Source organism: Hipposideros armiger, unplaced genomic scaffold, assembly GCF_001890085.2.
Source record: "Hipposideros armiger isolate ML-2016 unplaced genomic scaffold, ASM189008v1 scaffold_482, whole genome shotgun sequence".
Lineage (NCBI taxonomy): Eukaryota > Metazoa > Chordata > Mammalia > Chiroptera > Hipposideridae > Hipposideros > Hipposideros armiger.
The window spans coordinates 943229-961751 of NW_017731832.1; the positions used below are offsets into that span (position 1 = coordinate 943229).

The 18523-nt window shown below is 41.3% G+C and overlaps 1 protein-coding gene across 1 annotated transcript in view; it reads left to right on the forward strand.

Moving 5' to 3' along the window:
- Window positions 1–18523, forward strand: part of ATP6V0A1 (ATPase H+ transporting V0 subunit a1) — a 51873-nt gene that overhangs the window by 15417 nt on the left and 17933 nt on the right. The window contains exons 6-17 of the mRNA XM_019666998.1: window positions 3970–4052; window positions 4558–4684; window positions 6512–6594; window positions 7203–7296; window positions 10191–10403; window positions 12282–12432; window positions 13486–13625; window positions 13933–14090; window positions 14547–14637; window positions 17078–17196; window positions 17786–17999; window positions 18379–18486. Coding sequence (XP_019522543.1) covers window positions 3970–4052; window positions 4558–4684; window positions 6512–6594; window positions 7203–7296; window positions 10191–10403; window positions 12282–12432; window positions 13486–13625; window positions 13933–14090; window positions 14547–14637; window positions 17078–17196; window positions 17786–17999; window positions 18379–18486 — 1581 coding nt within the window. The remainder of the gene's footprint in view (window positions 1–3969; window positions 4053–4557; window positions 4685–6511; window positions 6595–7202; window positions 7297–10190; window positions 10404–12281; window positions 12433–13485; window positions 13626–13932; window positions 14091–14546; window positions 14638–17077; window positions 17197–17785; window positions 18000–18378; window positions 18487–18523) is intronic.

Below are 18523 nucleotides of genomic sequence, written 5' to 3' on the forward strand. Positions count from 1 at the left end.
TCCCAAGCCAGCTCTTAACCAACGCGCCACTCGGCCGGCCCTGCCATATGGTTTTAATGAACTAGAATTCCAGGATGCCCACTGCCTAAACATTATTGTATTTATCTTCATGAATCCACTGAGCATTGGATGAACACCTACTCTTTGTGAGGCATAACGCTGAGTAGGACGTGGTTCCCATGCTCAAGGAATGTATCCCTTAGTCATATCAGGAAACATCCCCGGACACAGTGCCTTCATGTGCACACACATATGTGCTTTTCTGAGTGTGTCCAAGCTGCTGCCCACAGATCCAATGGAAACCTGGCCTCAAAAGCCAAGTTCAGCTACTTTTAGCGTCATTGGGGCTTAATTCTTTGGCTCCCCCACTCCCTTTTTTTCCCTTTTGATACAGCCTTTGTTTACTGATAGGATGTTGCTGAAATGTATGAAAATGTCTTTCATAACTTCCTGAGTTTAAGGATGGGAATAGGCTCCCTAGTGTAGCTCATTCTGGGAGAAATTCTGAATGAAGACTGACAAATGGACTCCCTTAAGGGAAATAGTTATTTAAACTTAATGTTATAATTTTAAAAAAAATAGTAAAAATAAAATCAGAGGAACCACTTGGAAAGATGATATAAGAATTTAAAATTGTAAGTTATAGATTTAGGAATTTTCTTTGTGATCAATAAATCTAAACATGAAAGGCTCACGCTGAGAAGGCATGCTGTTAAGTCTTCATGCCCCACCTATAGTGAGTTGTTTTCCTCCTACTCATGCAAAACATTTTTTTTTTTTAATGTCTGCAAGTACCAGGCCTTGGCTGTGAGCGGTTCTAACGCTGCTTTCGTCATCAGGCCCTCTCATTCCTAGCACCCTCACCACAGTGCAGGAAACCTGGCAAGAACCACGCTGCCTTTTTTCTCCAGTGCACGGCCAATGCCTTGCCTGCTCTTTCCACTAGCTCACCTCAGCAGCCCTTGCCCTGCTGTTACCAAACAACAGCCTCAGGTATCACTGCCATGACAGGCGACAAGACCTCACAGAGTAAGCACGTCTGCACATGCAAGGGCACACTTTAATGCAAAAGATAAGGAAACGTGGGACCCTCAAATCTCGGAAACAGGTTCTTCATGAGATTTTCTTCCATGCCTGAAATTATAAGGTTTGTAAATGGCCTAAAACATGACCAGTTTCAAACCCTTCTTTTTGGGGAATATAATCAACAATTTATAATAATGAGTTAGCAGAAAATGGCTAAATCAGAGCATGATTCTTTCCATCTTTGGGATAGGGGTTATGATTGGCGAGATGTGTAGAAGGGAAAGGTAAACACATGCTGAATAGTCTCATGATTTGAAATGATTACAAATTCGACTTAGCCATTTCTTATCCAGAGCATTTAAAATGACTTGTTAATGATTATCCTTTTCTCAGTCTTCTTTCTTATGAAGAACTGTAAGAGCTGGAGAGATTTCTCTGCATCTTTTACCATAAGCACCATAACACATGAGAACGTAAAGAAGACTGGAAAAGTAATGGTTAATGGCATGCAGTCCCTGCCTTCCTTTCCTTCTGAGTTTTCCATCCATCTGCTTTCTTTACTTTTCTTTCCCATCTGCCATTTCCTTTGGGGCTTGGGTGAACGCACTAGCTGATTAGATGGAATTTCTTTCTTAACATAGATGGACGTAAAAGTGTTTGCCCTTGGTAACTAACGCAGCTGAAACTGGACACGCTGCTTACACTTACTCATAAGTGTAGAGATAACACTGCCGGAGCTCTGCTACTTCCTTTTTCAAGCCATGGTTTCAGTGTTCTGATTGGGGGAAGGGGTAAACCAGAGGGCACAGCAAGGAATTTAGAGGGACATTGGCAGTGCTGCTATTGTCACTGGAGAACCCAGATTAGGACTTAGATACTTGATGACATGGTTTTAGAGACTGATTTAAAGGTCCTCAGTTAGTGGTCCGGTCATCCTAGTTTCCCATCAGGCACAATTATTTTATTTTAAAAGTTTTAACTGTTCTCTCTAAGACATAGGATTTTTAAGTATAAAGTAGTGAAATTATTAATTAGAATATTGTTGCAAGTTTCTATTTAATTTTAATTCTGGGTGTGTTTGTTTTTTTATATCCAGAGAGTCCCAGATAAAGTCTTTGGAGTAGTCTAATTGCTGTTCCATCAGTTGTCCCCTTTAGAACACCTATATTTGCTGAGTCTGATCTTTAGGGTTTACTTAAACCAGGTCTTATGAACCGTGAAGGGAAGTAAGCAGGAGTCTTGTGAATAACAGTCAGTTTCATTGGTTGTTGCCAAGGGATTCCCCAAGAGCAAGTTGAAGTGCGGTTGTCATCAGGATTCTCAAAAGAAGTTGCCTGTGGCTTACAGTAAGTTGATTTGACTTTAAGTAGAAACAAAAAGAGCCCTGTAAACTTCCATTTGACAGCAAGTAGTAACCTGTGCCCCCTTTACCTCATCTTAAGCTTTTCCAAACCTCGTGATAGTATTTCTCTGCCCTTCTGGCATGCCCAGTACCTGCCCTTCCCCTTTTTTCTGGATCAGATTTGATCCTGCTTTTAGAATTTACTTTCCAAAACAATTGCTTTCACTTTTTTTAGGCTTTCAGACTTACATGTAGGGTCTTATGACTTGAGATTTCCATGTGGCTTGTTTTGACACTGGGATTCATAGGACTAGAATCAAATTGAAATTTGGAATGAAAATGATGCAGAAAAATTTTCCTGATTTTTTTGTTTGTTTGTTTGTTTAGCTTTGCTTTAGAAAAAGAAGATTATTCTGGCTTACTTCTAGTTTTTGGTCAAACAAGTAGTGCATGGATATTAAAGTCGGGGAGATCAGGCAGTGCAGAAGTCGATTGGCCTTTATTTTTTAGGGCAGCTTCTTTTTCCTGATGGAGTAACAGGTGGTAGGATGTATTGCATAGAGAGAGGCAAGGAAATATAGACCTACATCTGAGAAGGTCCCTCTCCTTCTTCATTTCATTGTATAAACTGTCATGGTGGAAATCATTTTAAATCTAAACAATTAAACTAGCCTACACACTATAATCTCTTACTCTCTTTACTTCTTGATTTAGGTGGTTGGATTAATCAGTGTTCTCAAGCACCTTTTAACTGTAAGGCCTACATGAACTTTTAAATATTCCTAGATTCCTGTTCAGAAACCAGGACATTCAGATGTGTTTTCACTTTTTCTTCCCTTTGTGGATGTGGGGGAGGCCCAGGCCTGCCCAGCTATTGTGCTGCTTCTCCTTTTAGAGAAAGAAATACCCTTTAAATCCCAGGGTTTGGAGCATTTCATACAGCGGCCATGCTGAAAATTCTCATATTCTGCATTTTTAAGAGCACAGAAAACCTGGATATCTGGAGATGCCTCTTCTCCCTTGCTCCAGATCACACACTGTGCTCAAGACCGTGACAATGTCTTGCTTTTGTTCCTTGGAAAGAGAGTCTCCATCTATCATGTTCTCACACAGGGAAAATTCTAGTTTGTAGCTTCCTGGAAATTTGATGTTGAGAGTATCTGCAGAGCTGCCTTGTTTTGCTCAAAAGAAAGAAACACTTCAGCTTCTATCCACATGCAAAGGTATTTCCTGGTACTTTTATGGCTTATTCAGGAAAACACAGGAGAAAAAAATGGCTTCCACCAAGTGAGATTTATACATGTCACCATCATCTAATGTTTTTTTTTTGTTTGTTTTGTTTTAATTTCTTATTTCTTAAACCATATCCCCAGATGCTTTACTGGGGCAATTATGCTTTCTTTACTTTTTGTTTCTTTCCTTTGTTTTCTTTCCCAATCCTTCTTGTCTTTTTTCTGTGGGTATGTCTTCTCTTTTGGTGGTTTGTTTTCATCTTTATTTTCTGAACTTATCTCCTGGTTCCTCGTTCCCTGCATGCCACTAACTATTTTCATTAGATATTAATTGATTTGTGAATTCAGGCTGAATTGCATCATCAGCAGATGGCGGATCCAGACCTGTTGGAAGAGTCTTCATCCCTCTTGGAGCCAAGCGAGATGGGAAGAGGCACGCCTTTAAGACTTGGGTAAGCGCCCCTTCTACCCTCCATCCTCAGCGGGGTCATGTTCTTTTTTGCTGTTCAAAAGAGCAAAAGGCTGGACAGTCACTTGCTTCCAGAATGCACTCTCTTCTGAGCCTGTTGGGAGGTGTTCCTTAGTCATTTTGGATTCAGCTCCTGAGTTCTGTCAGCTCTCTTCTGGGTCCAGGAATAAGATTTTAGCAGCCGTTTTTTTTATTTTTAACTGGGGAATAGTGTGTTTTCCAGGACCCATCAGCTCCAAGTCAAGTAGTTGTTCCAATCTAGTTTTGGAGGGCGCATCTCAGTGGCCCATGTGAGGAATTGAACCGGCAACCTTGGTGTTATGAGCACTGCGCTCTAACCAACAGGCCGCCCTAGCAGCCCTTTTGACTTAATGCATAGTGTCGTGTGTGTCGTCTTTGTCCCTCTACCCTCACTTTCCTTCTTTGTCTTAAAGACTTCCGTCCCACGGCATGGAATAGATTTCCCAGTCTGGCTCTTCTCCCCACAGCTTCGTGGCTGGTGTGATTAACCGAGAACGCATCCCGACTTTTGAGCGCATGCTTTGGCGGGTGTGCCGGGGGAATGTGTTCCTGCGACAGGCTGAAATCGAGAACCCCCTGGAGGATCCTGTGACTGTAAGACAAGGAAATTGTGTCCCATGGAGTAGGTCCTGTAAAGGGAGCTCAGAGCAGTAACCATGGTGCTCCTGACTCTGACGCTCCCACAGAAGAGCCATTATGTTACACCCTTGCTTTGATCTGAGAATGTGAAGGACTGCTCTTTTTCTCTTAACTTCGGTCATATGTGTACATGCGATGTATACATGACACATACATGTACCTTTTTAAGCTTTACCTGGGTGTAGGTATTATTTTTATTGTAAATACATTTTTTCCAGTTATTTTAACCTTTAGATTTATGTTTTCTGTTAGTTATCTGGGACTAAGACAAAGAAAATTAACTTTCTATAAAAATTAACTTAAAGTTAAGTTCCAAGTTTGGTAATGTCCATGTGTAAAAGGAGAAAGAGAGTTCCTAAATTGTAATCTGTAAGTTGATGAAATTTTAGTTGGTTGGTAAGGTGTTGTTGGTTTTGGGTTGTTTTTTTTTTTTTGTCTACTTGTTTGTTGAGAGATTTAGAAACTTAGTTTTAAAATACATATTATGCAAGATAGGTTGCTCTTCCCCACCCAGTGCTTTGGAAAGTAGGACTGGCTTAACATCTTAGCGTTTGACGTAATGGGGCAGAGTTCTTAACATAAACTTGCATTGAGTATGGTGAGTCCTGATTTCAGGGATCACAAGCAAAGAAGATTAAATATTCCACAAAAAATCTACTTTACTTTTGTATTAGTATTATTTAGAAGCCTGAAGTGTGTTCTTGTGTTCTAAACTATCTTTTGGATTTCTTAAATTAGTATTCTTTGCTCCACCTAAGATGGGAGGTTGAATGTGAGACTTCTCAGAGTGGGTGGGTCATGCATCTAAAAATAATCCAGTTAACCGTACATGCCTTTTAGCTTCAGTATTGAGTGGGAGCTTGGTGACACTTAGGTGAGTCCCCTTACCCAGAGGGGCTGTTTTACAGTCTTACCGAAGGCTGTCCTTGGGCTGTGGAGACATTGCAGTGTAGTCACACCTCAGGTGGAGCTGTGCTCAGGAATACTCAGCCAGATTTCTGGGCGACAGAAACTATTTTATTAACAAATCGAGGAAAAGGGGTTCTAGATAGCTACAGCAGGGCAGCTGCACCAAGAGTGTGCTCAAGCTCATTCCTGGAGGATTTAGGAATTTAGGAGTCTTGAGCCTTATTTTCTTCACTCTTCAACCCCTTTTATCCTTCTAAAGTTTTGTTTGCTTGTTTTCTTATTATAAAAGCTCTATAGGAATATGAGAAAATACAGGCAACCAGAGTCAATCCTAGTTAACACCCAGCATAGCTTATTCTTCTGATCTTTGCTTCCAATTCTTGCATCAGACTTCAGATGTAAACTTGGTATTTGGAATGGGCTGCCTTCCGCCCTGGCCTCTAAAGTCTAAATCAGCATGGATCATGAGAGTCCACATCAATATCCTCCCCAGCTACTCAGTCCCTTGTGGTTATCCAATTCCCTTTATCTGGGAATTTCTAAGCATGGACAGACAGGAATGGCTTCTTGTTCTTTCTTCTCCCCTGTGCTTACATCAATCAGGCAACCGAAGATTTAAAGTTGAATTGGTCAATAGGGCTGAATTGTGTCAAGCCCCTGGTTGAGTTTAAAAATAAATAGAGATTAGAGATTACAGGGCACATGTTCTTGTAGTGGAGCTTAAGAAATGGATGGAGGATGGTGGTTCAAGTACAGGATTGCCATACCCTTAACAGATTCCTGTTGTTCTTATATCACCAAGAAAGTAAGTTATTTAAGAAGTTTTCTTCCGGATTAGAAGTCTGAAGTCTCGGCTTTTGGTTTGGGGCCTAGGGCGACTACGTGCACAAGTCTGTGTTCATCATTTTCTTCCAAGGCGATCAGCTGAAGAACAGAGTCAAGAAAATCTGTGAAGGGTAAGAAAAACATGCCTCCCCCGAGGGTGCGGTCATGCAGCCTAACTCTTAAGCCTTAGAATACAGAATAGTGAAACACAATCCCTATTAGTCTGCCTTTACATGGTGAGTATATCTTTAATAATGTTAGGGCTGTTGTAAACAATTAGAAATGGCCAAAGTTCATTTTTTAAAGTACCGTCAAAAATCACAATTTCCTTTCCTTGAAAAGAAGTAATTTGGGCTCATGATTTATAAATGCTGCGTTGTTCTGGAACAATGGTCCGCATACCCAGCAGTACGCCACAGGCACCGTGCCCTTAACCTTTTCTGAAATTCTGCCCATAAGATCTTTCTTCTATGCCATTTTTCAATATGACTTGTATTACTGGTTTTTGTTTTTTTAATCTAATGGAATTTAATAGCTACGGAGAATGTCAAGATAGTCCAAATGTTATTGCTCTATCTGTAGACCACTTCCCATAAATAATTATTTCATTGATTAGTGTATCAGTCTGAACTAATCCTGTTTTGGTCTTTCCAGTAAAGTAAGATTACTCTCTGAGATTATTTAAATTGGATAGGTTAGGAAACTTCCATGTTCCTGAGGCTGTGTCTGTACATTCCAGGTTCCGGGCCTCCCTCTATCCCTGCCCTGAAACCCCCCAGGAGAGGAAGGAAATGGCTTCTGGAGTTAATACCAGGATTGACGATCTCCAAATGGTATACAGAGGGCTGGAGGGAATTCGTTTTTTGTGAAATACTGAAACAGGAGAACAGTTTCCTTTCCTTGAAACACTAACAGTTTATTAGGCACCTGCAGCAGCTCAGAATACCAAAAACAGAAATACCCACGGGTAATATGTCCCCTTGGCAGCTGGGGAAAAGTTTCAGGGAATGACTGTTAAAAATAGCATTTATCATCCTCAAACATGACAGGAATGCTGTGCATCTGAAATCGTTGTTTGCTTAGAGTATTCAATTCCCTTTCTCATGATTCAGATATTTTTTATAATAAATTTAAAAAGGGACCAGCCGAGTGGCTCAGCTGGTGTAACAACAAGATTGTCTGTTTGATGGTGGGTTACGCCCACCCACAACTAAGACTGAACTCGGCACCTTGAGCTGAGCTGCCACCCAGATGGCTCAGTGGATAGAGTGTGCACTCTTAACAACAAGGCTGCTTGTTTGACTCCCACATGGGGCGGTGGCTACGCCCACCCGCAACTAAGACTGAACACAGCACCTTGAGCTTAGAGACCACAAGCTGCTGACAGGAAGCCAGATGGCGACTGGCGCCCTCCACAACGAAGACTTTAGAACAACAACTTGTCTGGTTCCCTTCCCTAAATCCCCAACACTGTTCCCCTCTCCCAATTCCCCAAGAAAATCTTTAAAAAATAAAAATAATAAAATTAAAAAGTATGTTTAATTAGGAAAAAAAAAATCAAATAATAAAGTCATTTCTGCCCTCTCACACACACTCTACCTCCAGAGGCAGCCACCCTTAGCTTGGTGTGTATCCTTCTGGCTGCCTTGGATCTTAACCAGAGTCTAGCCAGAGTCCTGGTCTAACTCTTGTACCCAAGAAGGGACTGTGCTAGACTTTTAGCAAATTGCAGTGGATGTGGTTTACACGCACACCATTGTAGTCACAGGGTTCTAAGGAAGGAGTCATGATGTATAGGTACATGGAGGGAAACGGGTGGCCAGTGGGAGCGTTGTTTCCTATTGAAAGAATGTGATTGCCCCTTGAAACATTAATAAACATACCAATCCCAAAGGCATTTCATTCTCGCAGTGGCAAAATTGTCAGAGATCTGCTATGATCCCCATTTCAACTGCCTTCCTCATCTTTCCTTCTGACCCCCATTGCATGCGACCCATTGATTTGGCCTATTGCCGGCTCCTTTGAGATATGCTGATCTGTTTAACCCAAACTACTGGTGGGTGATATTAGTACATTCTGGGTTCTAGGACTGTCTTATCCCCTCCCAGGATTGTGGGTAGATTTTAAAGAGTACGTGCAACCCAGCTGTACGAACTGAAACTTTAAAAAGGGATCGAATACCAAGGAGTGAGATGTGGGGGCGGTTATAGGGAAAGAGAAAAGCAAATAGAACGTTGCTTGTAAGTTTATTTAGCATCCTTCCAGAAGTTTTAATGGTAATTGTGATATTGTCAACAGCCAGAAGAAAAAGCAGCTTTGTTCCTTTATTCTCAAGTGACTTAAGAGTTCCCCTAGCACGCCATGGCTTTTTTGTTTTATTTTGTTAACCTCTCTGTGGGAGTCACCTTCTCTTGCCCAAGACGGTTTCTCGGGAAGAACTTACTATTTTTTTTCTGAACTGACTTGAAAGAGCCAGCTATGATGGAGACTTATGCTAGCGTGGTTGGTATATAGCTTTTTCCTCTTTGAAGAAATGTGGAGATTTAAGATAGATTCTCAGGCCCGCCAAGTCGCGCGTTGGTTAAGAGCTGGCTTGGGATGCCAGAGGGCCCCGGTTCGGATCCCACATATGAGGGCTAGTGACACTGCCCTCTACAGCTAAAATGCTGAACAACAACTCAACCTGGAGCTGGGCTGCAGCCCGTGCTGCAGCGGGTTGCCATGGCTACCATGTGTAGCCAGCAGCCAGCTTGAGCGGCATCTAGAAGCTGGCGACTGGTCTACCTCGCCCGGGAAGAGCCCAATGATGGTGCCAATTTGGGCCAGTGAAGCAACGTCCTCCACAACTAGACTGAAGAACAAAAGGATAGCAACTTGTCTGTTCCCCTTCCCCCAATTCCCCAATAAAAATCTTTAAAAAAAAAAAAACAGGGCAGCCTTAGTCCCTCTTCCTCTATTGAAATATTAACTATTTGGCGATAAACAAGGCAGTAGGATGTAAAGTGCCCCTGCTTCTTCCTCCCATTCTAGCCTTGGCAATATGGTTCCTCTGAGGGAAATCTATGCTGGTTTCCAAAGGGGTCAGCACTAATATATTTCCCCCCCAAGAAGCCCGACAGGAAGATAAAGCCTTGTCTGCCCTGTGATGACAGTGGCATGTGGCCATCTAAACCCCCTCTAAAGTCTGGGTCTTCCTGAGCCCATGGCCTTCTGTCTCCTATGTGGGGTCACTCTTGGCACAGGCAGACTCTGATGGTCAGTAATGCCGCTTTCCCACTGTTCCCTGATGCTGGCTTATGCTCAGGGGTTCTGCAGCTTCTGTTCTTAAGTATGGCTGTGTTGCTTTGTCAGTGCCTGGACCTGATGCTTTGAATCCAAGTTACAGGCCCCACATGTAAAGCCATCGCTCTTTAATGATCCAGCTAAAAAGCCTGCATTGTGCCATGCATTTGGTGGTAAGATTAAATACATAGAGAAAAGCTAAAAAACATTTTCTCGGGTTTCTCTTGATCTTGAAGCTAAACGAAAATGAATGTTAGTAACTAGAACTCAAAATTTCTTGTAATTTGGCAAAAAAAAGAATAAAGAAAAGCTATTCTAGTCAGAAGAAAAAAAAAACAGATCCCCAGTAGCCCTCCTCAGAAAGCTATGCCTCCTTGCCCTTCATTTCCTGAGATCTAAGATTGGTGTTAGAAGGATCCCTCCCTTGTTCCTTTCTCTTCCACAGGTCCTGAATCAAACAGAGGATCACCGCCAGAGGGTTCTGCAGGCAGCTGCTAAGAACATCCGGGTCTGGTTCATCAAAGTGCGGAAGATGAAGGCCATCTACCACACTCTGAACCTGTGCAACATAGATGTGACCCAGAAGTGCCTGATTGCAGAGGTCTGGTGCCCAGTCACTGACCTTGACTCCATCCAGTTTGCACTCAGAAGGGGCACGGTGAGTACCCCCACAGCTGGCAGTGCTGCCTACGGCCAGGAAAAGAGGCTCCCATCAACAGTAACGTTAATTAACATTTTCATGGCATTTGTACTCTCTGAATTCTTGAATATACTCATCTTGTATCCTGACATCCTTATTTTCCCAATGCGAAAACTGCAGTTCAAGAAAGATTAAATGACTTGATCGTATACCCATGGTTCTTCAGGATAACTCACGACCAGAATATCAATTTCCTGATTCACTCTCTCTGTCCATTAGACTACTTCTGTAATATGACCCAGACAGTCCTGTTTTGTAGTTAGAGCTACTGCTCTGTGCTAGGCACTGATCTAGGTAGAAATGTAAAAAATAAGCCCTCAAGTAGCTTACAGTTTACTTGGAGAGGCTGACGTGCCAACATACAAGACCATCTGTGCTAAGAGTGGCTTATGTGTGTGGAGAGAGGGCGCTGGCTTTTCCAACTAGATGATCAGACATTGGGGCTTTGAAGAATGGCTAAGATGCCGACCAGTAATGACAAGAAGAAAACGATATGGACAAAGGCAGGAAGTATAGTGTGACTGTGCATAGTTGGGCAAGAACAGGAATTATAATAGTGAGCCAAAAGAGTAGGAGGTAAACCTGATTAGGTAGATTTGAACCTACCTGTGAAAGGTTTCTAAATACCAGGTTAGACGGTTTAAATTTTATTCCAGAGGGAGTAGAGAGGCATTGGAAGTTATTTAGCCATGAAAAGACATGATCAAAGCAGGAGTTTTAAAAGAGTAATCTGTTGGTAGTATCTAGGTTGGATTGGGGTCTAGAGAGAGTCTGTAGATGGGGAATCAGTTAAGAAGTTATTGTAAACACAGAGTAGTAAGTTATAAGGACCCCTAGGGTAAGATTGGACAACAGGAAAAGAAACTAATGATGAATTTGTGAGACATTCTGAAGGTATACTTGGTTTCTAGCAACGTGCAGGAGAAATACAAAGAGAAAAAAATTTAAATGATTCTGAGGCATCAAAGCTGGGTGGCCTGGTAGAATAATGGTTCCATTTATGGAAGTAAAAGCTCAGCAAGAGAAACTTATTGATAGGGGAATGATGGTACGTTCAGTTTCAGTCACATCGAGGGGCCCAATAGAAGTCCACATGGAAATGTCAAGCAGATAATGGGGCAGGTTCTCGATAGAAAGAGCAAAAATGTAAGACATGGGATTCATGAGGGTGGAAGGGAATGAGACCTCCAAGAGAGAAAAGAAGGAAACTAAACATAGGAACTTGGGGGCCCTGCTATGTTTGGAAATAGGCAGAGGAAGAAAAGCCAGTAAGGAGACGGAAAAGGCATGGTTAGTACACTCCTAAGGAATAGCGATTTTCACCTAAGAAGAGGAAGATTTCCAGAGTCAGGTGATTGCATGTGGGAGAAAAGACCTTTGGATCTGGTGACAAGCCAGTCACTTTGAATCAGCGTGTCAGCTAGACTGCAGGAGATTAGGGAGTTTAGGTGGTGAACGAGGAAAGTCAGAGAATATACTTTGCTTTCTCCATAAACGAAGGAGAGAACAGTGATACTCGTAGAAAGGCAGTTGCAGATGCCTCCAGAGAAGGGGCTTCCATGTTTTCTTTGGTTCCACATTTTAGAAGTAAATTTTTTCCACGGGAAGGATATTCTTCCCAAGACTTAAATTAAGTCTTTCATTGTAAATTTTATACTCAGTTTCAGTTTTCCCAAAGACTGGGAAAGATTGAGATGCAATTTACATAAAAGAAAATGCACACATTGCATGTGTACAGTTCGATGGGTTTTGATAAACAGGTATGTACACCTGTGTAACCCCCACCACCTTTAGGAGGATGACCTAATGTTGATATATGTGTTTCTTGTTTCCCAGGAACACAGTGGTTCCACCGTGCCCTCCATCTTGAACAGGATGCAGACAAACCAGACTCCCCCAACCTATAACAAAACAAACAAATTCACCTACGGCTTTCAGAACATAGTAGATGCTTACGGGATTGGAACTTACCGAGAGATAAATCCAGGTAAAGAAGCTTGAATCGTTTCGCCATAGAGGTTTTATTTTTTGTTTGTTATCTTGTGGTGCCTCACTTTAAATGCTGTTGGATTGCTAGTGGATTGGATTCTTCTGTGTGCCTTGACAGCTGTAAAATAGCTGGCTCTCTTTAGCACACCATTTGCAGGAACTGCTTTAAGCAAAAAGTTTTTTCCAAAATAGCTGACATTTTAAAATGGCTTCCCTGTTCTCGTTTAGACAGAGCAAGTATAGTAATTATTGACTGTTTTAGGCACAAGGAAGATTTCTGCTCTGTTTGGAGAGTTAATTATTAAGTCAGGAGTCTGAGAATTCATTTTCAGCTGGGCTTTCTCCCACTTATCTGGTAACTGCATTCAGCTGGGAAAGGGTTGTCGCACAACAGGAGAAAGAGAAAGCTGGTCTGCCTCAGGAGCAGGTCCCAGGAGTTAGAAAAAAGGAATCAAAGGACAAACCACACTGTTGCCAAGGCTAAAGACAAAATTTCACTTCCTGTGTTCTTTGTTTAAAATGCTAGTAATGGCTCAGATACCATCAGAGCTGCTTCATGAGGCTGTGCAGATCCTGCCAGGGAAGGTTTTCCCTGGTAGTCCATTTGTCTAGCAGCTTGAAAATAGTCACCTCCTGCTGATCTTAGAGTATGGAGACTTGAGGGTTGTTATGGTTTTCTGTACTTTGCCTTTTTCCTCCTTGGGTTTCTTTACTTTCTTTTTTTTTCTTTTTTTTTTTAAATTACAGTTGACATGCACTATTATATTACTTTCAGGTGTACAACATAATGATTAGATATTTATATACCTTATGAAATGATCACCCCAATAAGTCTAGTACCCACCTAACATCCTTTTTTTCCTTTTTTTTTTAAATAAATTTTTGTTGGGGAACAGTGTGTTTTTCCAGGACCCATCAGCCCCAAGTCAAGTAGCTGTTTCAATCTAGTTGTGGAGGGCGCAGCTCAGCAGCCCATGTGGGATAGAACCGGCAGCCTTGGTATTAAGAGCACCTGAGCTAACCAGCCGCCGCTCCTTTGGTTTCTTTATAGCTCCATATACCATCATCACTTTCCCTTTCCTATTTGCTGTGATGTTTGGGGACTTTGGCCATGGCATCTTGATGACCCTTTTTGCTGTATGGATGGTCTTAAGGGAGAGCCGGATCCTCTCCCAGAAGAATGAGAATGAGGTAATGTTTAAGTTACATCTGCATTAGACTGAAACTTTATAATGTCTAAGCATTCATTATAAAAATTATCACCTGGAAGTGTTTTATCCATACATTTATAGAGAAGTTACGTTCATTTTTAACATTTAAAGAAGCCTGTGAACGTGAATTTCTTGTTAGCACTGCATTTTGCTTTCTACTTCAAGCTCTCTGACCCATGATGGAGTAAAGTGGTGAGAGAGGAAGGGTCTAGTGCAGTCTAAGTAACATAGTCACAACATGACCTCCAGCGTGTACATTTCCTTGACTTCTTTCTTCTGGTTCCCAGATGTTTAGCACTGTGTTCAGTGGCCGGTACATTATCCTTTTGATGGGTGTGTTCTCCATCTACACTGGCCTCATCTACAACGATTGCTTTTCCAAGTCTCTTAACATCTTTGGGTCTTCCTGGAGCGTGCGGCCGATGTTCACTATATATAATTGGACGTAAGTTGCCCAAGAAGCTAAAAGTCAAAGCTTATTCCTTTCAGATTCAGCTCTGATTTTCCAGACAGGCGGTAAACTAAACGCTTCTTAGGAGGTGGCTGACAATGTCTCTGTTTGAGAAGAATGCAGTGTGTCTCCTCTTATTTATGCTCCCGCCTGGGAAGTGCTTTGTGATTTGTTCAGCAGTATCAAGGAACTGAGACTGTAAATTAGGCCCATTGATTCTTTCTGTAAATTAAAAGCAGATTGCCCAAATTCCCTGCTTGGTTGTATATGTGTGTTTAGTTTTTCTTTTTTTTTAAATTTCCATTTCCTTCTCATCTCAGATGCTTGTCCCTCCTCTTTTACTGAAGAGACAAGATAGCTATAGTAGTCTTTTTGGGGATCAGTTTCTGGACCCCAGTAGTTCCCCTCTGTTGATAAAAAATAAATGCAGCTTTTCTCCTAACACGGCAGGGAGGAGACGCTTCATGGGAACCCCGTGCTCCAGTTGAACCCAGCTGTCCCTGGCGTTTTTGGTGGACCATACCCTTTTGGCATCGACCCAGTAAGAGCACTTCTTTCCTATATGTCTGATACTAAAAGTTTAGACTGTGACCCTGAAGTGAGAGAATTAAAGTGAAGATAAATAGTTATTTGGTTTTTAGTCGACATACGTTTGGAAAACCTCGGTGTATCTATCTGTCCAGTGTACTTCAAAGCCATAAAAGACCCAAGTCTCTTAGGGAGCCAAATAATTTTTCCTGCGCTGCTTATTTCAGAGGTGGCTAATAATACCGACTCTGGGAAGATTGATTTTCAAGTCTCCTTCCCAGTTTATTTAATTTATTTTATTTAGTTTGGTCTTTATTTTTTGCAGATGTTTTAACAAAACAGAAATAGCTTTTTCCTGTGGGTTTAGATTTCCATTCTTATCTTTATATACTTAGAAGAACGTATCCCAGAATTAAAATTTTTTTTTTCCTCAAATACTTAGGCAGATAAAGAGTGATCAAATCTTTTGTATTGCATGCTTAAAAAGAGGTTAGGGGGAATTTCAGAATAAGCTTTAGACAGTAAGGATTACAAAATTCCAGAGGAAAAACAGATCATTATGGGCCAAAAAGATTAAGGTTTCTTGTAAAAAATGGGAATTAATCTTGCCTTTAAAAAGTATTTCAGATTGTTATAGGTGAGAAGTGTGTGCAAAAGCATAGAAATCGGAGGTACAAAATTAATTATTTTAATTGTTATAGAAGCTAATGTTACTGAAATGCTTATTGTGGGCCAGGCACTGTACCGAGCTCTTAGCATATCTGATTTATCCTCAAACAATTCTATCAGGTAGATAATGCTATTCCTATTAAACAGATAAGGAAACCGAGGCTTAGAGAGGTTTAATAACGTTTTATATATGCATTTATTTAACAAATGTATATTGAATCCTTATTGTCTCCAAGGCATAGTTCTGTTGGGGGAAACATGGAATTTTTTTTTTTTTAATTGGGGAACAGTGTGTTTTTTCAGGACCCATCAGCTCCAAGTCGAGTAGTTGTTTCATTCTAGTTGTGGAGGGCGCAGCTCAGTGGCCCAGGTGGGGATTGAACCGGCAACCTTGGTGTTATGAGCACTGCGCTCTAACCAACTGAGCTAACCGACCACCCCAACACAGAATTTTAAGACATAGCTCCTGCCCTCAAGTAGTTTGGAGTCTAGTAAAAATATTACCTCACATTTATATAATGTTCTGTAGTTACGGTTTTCCAGGCAGACATTTCATTTGATGCTTACAGAGTAGATGTGGAGTTTGAAGTGCCTGTGGGACACCCAGGTGTAAATGTCTGTCAGGCAGCTGGAGTCGTAGAGCCGATTTTCAGGCGAGACTGAAGCTGGAAGAGAGAACCAGTCATAAGTTTTCAGGTTGGAGGTCTCTGAGGATGAGCTCTTCGTGAAGAGGTCAGTTCAGAAAATGGCTGGAGATCTGGCTTATCAAGCTACAGAGTTTGCACTTTAGCCTAGAGATGACAGGGGGTTCAGGGTTGGTTTTGGCACAAGGATCTAACTGCATCCGAGTCATGATTTAGGAAATGTGATCTGATGGCCAAGTGGAGGCAGAAAAACTATCTGGAAAATATTACAGGCGCCCGGGCCTTAGGGGACAAAGCTTAAGGCAATTAATATTTACAAGTAGATGGAATGACAGCACCACAGGGACGCAGTCAGAAAACACAGATTGTGGGAACATCTACAAGATAACCAACCAACCAACCAACCAAATTTCTTCAACATTTTGTAAGGAACAAAAAAAGAGAGCTGGAGGAAGAACCTATAGAGTAGAGACTTAGGGGCTATATCAACAGTCACAGTGTGGGCCGGCCGAGTGGCTCAGTTGGTTAAGAGCTCACTCAAGAGTTTGAGTTCTGAGCAACAGCGGTTCGATGCCCAGCCCAAGCTGAGCTGCCGCTGAGCTGCCAAAAGGTAGCAGAATGGCTCAGCTAAAACAAACAAAAAAAGCAATCACAGTGTGTAGACCTTATCTGGACCCTACTTTGAATAAGTGAATTATAAAACAAATTTTTGAACGCAATCAGGGAAATTTGAATACTGACTCTGTTTCATGATATTAAAAAATCGTTAATGCTTTGGGGTTTGATAACAGTGTTGTGCTCTTGTTTTTAAAATGAGTCCTATTAGAGAGCTGTACTGAAATATTTGCAGGTAAAATTATATGATATCTGGATTTTGCTTCAAAAAAACATGGAGGTGGGGAGTGAGTTGGGGTGTGATGAAATGAGATTGTGAGTAGGTAAGTTGATTGTAACTGTCAAAGCTGGGTGATAGGTACTGGGAGTTTGTTATACTAGTCTCTCTATTTAAGGATATGTTTAGAATTTTCCATAAATTATTTTCCATAATTTTAAAAAAAAAACCTATTTCTTAAAATAGGTGAGTATTTTTCCACGTGAAAACTCTTTGTAATACCTTTTCGTTTTCTTGGGTTGTGACAGATCTGGAACATTGCTACCAATAAACTGACCTTCCTCAACTCCTTTAAGATGAAGATGTCTGTTATCCTTGGTATTGTCCACATGATATTTGGGGTCAGCCTGAGCCTTCTCAACCATACGTGAGTTGCTCTGTGTCTTAGGAGACTGCAGGTAGTTTAGATAATGCTTTTGCCTAAAGAAATCATGACATCTTTGGGGAGGGATTAGTAACTCCGAACTCTGTTCTGCGTTAAGTGCTTTTATAAATTAATCACATGTTCTTAAATGAGGCTTACTTAATATTGGGTTGTTGGAAAAGTCATGACGCATTTTTGCAACGAAAAACAGAAAAAATACGTCATGACTTTTTTGACACCCCAATATTAGTCCCTTAACAATTTACACTTGTAATAAAGATCTTTGAGAAAAACTTGTGTAATTTTCATCAAAATGAATTATGTTTTTTTTACCTTGATTGGAACTGTGGCCCAATCTCGTTCTCATGGGAGAATGGTGGGGATGGTACTGGAGCTGCTCAAGGTCCGAAAGTTTGAAAATCATGGTGAATCCTGCTTGTCTGTGTTGCCGCCAGTGCTCTGGCTGTTGTTTCTTAAAGTGATAAAGACAGAATTGAGAGAGCGTTAGGAGAAAATCTAGTGAGCACACCACTTGGAGTAGGGGTGTCCCTGGGTCTAGTCACCTTTCACATTTTTCTCTCTTCCTTTTTAGCTACTTCAGGAAGCCCCTGAATATCTACTTTGGATTTATTCCTGAAATAATCTTCATGACCTCTTTGTTTGGCTACTTGGTTATCCTTATTTTTTATAAGTGGACAGCCTACGATGCTCATACATCTAAGAAAGCGCCAAGCCTTCTGATCCATTTCATAAACATGTTCCTGTTTTCCTATCCGGACTCTAATTCGATGCTGTATTCTGGACAGGTGCGTCAACCCAGAAGGGGACTGTCTTAGGTGGTTACCCTAGGTCAGGAAGTTAGATGTTTCTGTCACCCTAAAAAAGCCTTAAAAAAATCCATTTCTGTAATATTTGGTTTTCAGACCATACATCCAGATCTAAATTCAGTCCATCCTCCTTACTTGGGAGGGTCTACTGTAATTTCCTTGTCCAGAAAGGGTAGAATAATAACTTACATCCTATGCGACAGTTGCTGGGCTTTGCCACAACGTCTGCTAATTAGTTTGAGAAACCGAGTAGCATTATTCACGGATCAGTAAGAAAGAACTTTTTGAGGGGAACTTTGTGCTGAAGTTGGAAAGTCCATGTTTGATTAAATGTGATGTGCCTTGTCCTTATTTGCAGAAAGGGATTCAGTGTTTCCTGGTAGTGGTTGCCCTACTGTGTGTGCCATGGATGCTGCTGTTTAAACCACTGGTCCTTCGGCATCAATATTTGAGGAGGAAGCATTTGGTGGGTGTATTTCCATTGCTGAAAGTTATTAGATGAT